Source organism: Octodon degus, unplaced genomic scaffold (genome assembly GCF_000260255.1).
Source record: "Octodon degus isolate 3935 unplaced genomic scaffold, OctDeg1.0 scaffold00145, whole genome shotgun sequence".
NCBI classification, from domain to species: domain Eukaryota; kingdom Metazoa; phylum Chordata; class Mammalia; order Rodentia; family Octodontidae; genus Octodon; species Octodon degus.
This window is the reverse complement of record NW_004524721.1, coordinates 3,534,244-3,538,773: the sequence shown is the minus strand read 5'-3', so window position 1 is coordinate 3,538,773 and position 4,530 is coordinate 3,534,244. Positions and strand designations below refer to the sequence as shown.

General features: G+C 34.1%; 1 protein-coding gene across 1 annotated transcript in view; it reads left to right on the top strand.

Annotated features, from left to right (window-relative positions):
* Acbd5 (acyl-CoA binding domain containing 5) overlaps window positions 1-4,530 on the top strand; it is a 71,310-nt gene that overhangs the window by 15,290 nt on the left and 51,490 nt on the right. Inside the window, exons 5-7 of the mRNA XM_023701980.1 lie at window positions 537-651; window positions 750-782; window positions 4,396-4,481. Coding sequence (XP_023557748.1) covers window positions 537-651; window positions 750-782; window positions 4,396-4,481 — 234 coding nt within the window. The remainder of the gene's footprint in view (window positions 1-536; window positions 652-749; window positions 783-4,395; window positions 4,482-4,530) is intronic.

The following is a 4,530-nucleotide window of genomic DNA, read 5'->3' as shown; positions in this document are numbered from 1 at the left end:
AAGTAACTAGCTCCCTTCCTTTAAAAAATTCTAGGCATTTTTCTAATCAACACAAACAATACTTACTTTATTATTAATATCTACAAAGTATTCCACATAGGAAATACTTTAATTTCTCAAGTCAGTCGCCTGTTGATGGCTAGTTAGTTGAGTCTTTTCCAGCAATTTACCTTGCTTTTTAAATTTGATGATTCTACCTTGACATATAATTTTGTAGGTGTTTGAAAGTTTGTACCATTTCCTACTTTATTCTTTGAGAAACATCTTAGAGAAAAAACATCATAATTTTATTCTAACTGTATTTTTGTTAAAGCCTCTAATTTTAACACACAATTTATAGATTATTATATAAAGTGTTATGTGAAGCTTTTTATTGAAGTCTTTTAAGAGCTGGCCATGGTTGTACATGTCTGTAATATTAAGTCTAATGATGAACTTCAACTGTCAATTATTGATAAACTAGAAACAGCTTTTTAATACTAATATAGATCAAATTAATAGTTTTATTTCACAACATTGGTTTCTTTCGATTACAGATTATTGAAACTATGCCAATGACTGAGAAAGTTGAAGAACTGCTACATGTCATAGGTCCATTTTATGAAATTGTGGAAGACAAAAAGATTGGCAGGAGTTCTGATTTAACCTCAGGTTAGATACTTTCACCTATTTTTAAATGTAGTCACTAATTTATTAGGCATGCATTAATATTCATCTATCTAATTTTTATTTTTACTTTCACATGCCAGTCCGACTGGAGAAAATCTCTAAGTACTTAGAAGGTAGGAATAATGAAATCCATGTAAAACTTTTATCTATATGCGTATACCAAATGAATTTTGCACGTTTGTATAATAATAAATTGTTATTCCAGGAGTTTTCCTTCCAAGCAAATGTATTGAAATTCCAAAATACAGTAAATCCTTAAAGTTTTCAACCTTTAAGTATTAAGTTAATGCTGGGTACTTCATCTAGCATATACAAAATTGTAACATCTTTGTTTCACTTTTTTTCCTTCAGTATTTATTTATTTATTTATTTATTTATTTATTTATTGTTTTGAGGCAAAGTCTTGCTATATAACCCAAGCTAGTTTTAAACTCATTGTCTTCTTATCATGGTGTTTGAGGTGCTGGTATGCACCACTACCACACCATAATTTTGTTTTGACAAATTATTTTGTGTTGTACTTTATATATTAACAATGCCATGGTTGAATGATTTTTATATCAAATTTTAAAATGGATATTTACAATATCATTTACTGTATTTGATATAGTAAGGTAATTAAGAGATCAGTGAATTCATTTAACATTTTTTATTTTTTTCAGTAAGATATTAAAAGGGGTGGGGGAGATGGCTTAGTAGGATAAGCGCTTGACTGGCAAACGCAAGGATCTGAGTTCAATCCCCGTTCTGCAAAAAAAAAAAAGGTTAAAAGAGTTATGTTTTATTTACTAACAGCAGTTACATAAAATAGAAAATTTTAGGGTAATAATTGTACACATTTGCTCCTTAAATTTTTTTTAAGTAATCCCAACACTCCTTAAACTGAAGCAGGAGGATCACAGTTGAGTTCAAGGTCAGTGCCACAAAATGAGACCCTATGTTCAAAAATAACTTTTGTTTTTAGAGAATCATCGAAGACCACAAGGGTAAATCCAGATGAAAACTGTATATACTTTAATTGAAAATTAGCCTGATGTCCCAGTTTACAAGGTACCTATTAATGACTGACAGAATTTTTTCAGTTTTTCAGAGCAGTAACTTTCCTGCACTATAATGAAAACCTTGTGGTTTATTTCTGTTATGGTAATAAACCATGTGCAGCTAATACTGGGCATAACTATGTACCACACCTTTTTATATCTGATTTTCCTAGAGGAGTCAAATATTAATAATCTTTATGCTTTATGCTTATTCACTTAAGAAAACAAAAGTAAAATGTTTTCTCCTCAAGTACCTGGCTATTTAACTATGATTTAATAATTCTCAAAGCTGACATGAACTAATCTGTGGACAAAACACAATCTGAAATAATGTGAGGCTAGTTGGATTCTTCTTGTCATTTAATGCTATTCAAAGCCAGATGTGATGGTACATGCCTATAATCCTATAAAGAGCCTTTCCTGGTCCTTGTTTTGGTCTGGGAAGTTCATATTTGTAATCCCATAGATAAGTTATTGGAATCCCATCAAGTTAATTCCAATCTACCACACCCAGTGCAACCCACAGTGAGAATAAAGATACTAAGGCATATTTATAGTTATGGGGAGCCAAGGGGTCCCAAGTCCAGACATGGTGATTGCTAAACAGAACAAAGGCCTTGACCCACGGCCAAACCCAGGTTTTATTCAGTCATGAAGGAGGAGTGGCTTGATGATGAATGATTGAGAATGGCAGGAAGTAGGTGAATACTGTTAGCTGGGCTAGGTAGGAGGCTATATTTACCTCTGCAATATGCAGAGAGTAATCTGCAATACACAATTGAGATAGTATCTAATGTTTTGGGATCAGGTGCTTCAGTTCTTTTTTTTTTTTTTTTGGCGGAACTGGGGGTTGAACTCAGACCCTTGTGCTTGCCAGGGAAGCACTTATTCTACTGAGCCATCTTCCCTGGCCCCTGGTGCTTCAGTTCTCATGTGTGATCTTTCAAGCCTTAGGAAGTCTTCGCCTCTATCTTGAGCCTTGAGCCTTGAGCCTCAATCCTAGCTGATGGTGTGGAACATTGGGTGGCTCACATTAAAGAGCAGCAGGTGGGGTTTTCAGGGAAACATGCATGTCATCTTCAAAGACTATCACCAGCACCGGCTAGAACAATGTACATTACTTAAAGCCAGTAGAAGGGATAAGGAAACACCCTATTACATATCAATAAATGGAAATAGGGTTAGGCACAGCCAAAATCAAGACTAACTGCTCTTCTTTCAAGGAGAGTTGTCCAGAGGATCTTCTACAATCAGAGCACTGGGGAGGCTAAGGTAGAAGGATTGCTGTGAGTTTGAGGCTAGTCTGAACTAAATAACAAGACCCTGTCTCCAAAAATGAAAGAATGAATGAAACTGTTCACTGCAGAACTATTTTGGTGCAAAAATTTTATTACTAATTTTTTATTGAGAGATACTTGAATCTCTGTTGGAGTTGTCATATAGTATACTATATCACTTTTTCAAAATTAGAAAATTTGGGATTTCAGAATATCTGGATCTAAGGGTTGTAAGTTAGGAATGGTGGGCCCAAATACAGTTTATTTTTAACCTGAGCCATTCTAATGTAGATAATTTTCTGTTATCTTCAAAAAATACTGCTGAGAGTAACTATGTTTATTATGCCATTTTACATTCATGAAAGCATATCTGTGGGAAATAATATTAGAAGTAAAATTACAAATATTTATAATTACAATCATGAAAATGTTAAATTGTTAGCTGGGTGTGGTGGTGGACACCTATAATCTCAGCAATAGTGAGCAATAAAGAGACTGAGGCAGGAGGATTTCCATGATTTTGAGGCTAGTCAGGGATATGAAGTAAGTTGAAAGCCAGTCTGAACTGCAGAGTGAAACCTTTCCTCAAAAAGACCAAAGAAGGCCAGGGAGATGGCTCAGTAGAATAAGTGCTTCCCTGGCAAGCACAAGGGCCTGAGTTCAATCCCCGGTTCTGCCAATAAAAAAATAAAATGCAACTTTTGGCCTGGGGAGTTGGCTCAGTAGAATAAGAGCTTACGTGGTAAGCACAAGGGCCTGAGTTCAATCCCTGGTTCCACAAAGGAAAAAAAAAATGTGAAATTGTATGTTTTATAAAACCCTTATAATAATAAAAGATTAAATTTTTTAAAAAATGGAATCCAAGTACAATTGATGAAATTGTTGGTAAGACTAAGTATTTTATGTTTTCAGCAGTTAGCAAACATCTCTGGATTTACTATGTATGAAGATCATTTATCTAAACTGTACTTTTGCTATACTTTTAGTTTTCTTTCTTTTTTTTTGGTGGAACCGGGGATTGAACTCAGGCCCTTGCTCTTGCCAGGGAAGCGCTTATTCTACTGAGCCATCTCCCCGGCCTCTAGTTTTCATTTTTGAGTTAGGGTCTGGCTCTACAGTCCAGGTACATGCATATATCACCATACTTGGCTTATGTCTTTACTAGTTTGATTAATGTTCACTTAAAAAGAACCCTTTTCCTGTTTAGAAAGATTTAAGATAGCTTTATTATTTTTGTTATAAATTGATAATTGAAGGATTTTATCTTTATATGTGTAAAGAGACAGAATACTATTAATTACATATGAAATTTTGCCAGTTTAATTCAATATGATTTTACTAGTTATTTGTAAATTATAGCATTATTTCTGTTAGTACCTTAATGATTGAACAGTCATTTCATGTTTTAGATCTTGGTAATGTTCTGACTTCTACTCCAAATGCCAAAACTGTTAATGGGAAAGCTGAAAGCAGTGATAGTGGAGCCGAGTCAGAGGAAGAAGAGGTTCAGGAGGAAGTAAAGGGAAAAGAACAAAGTGATAACG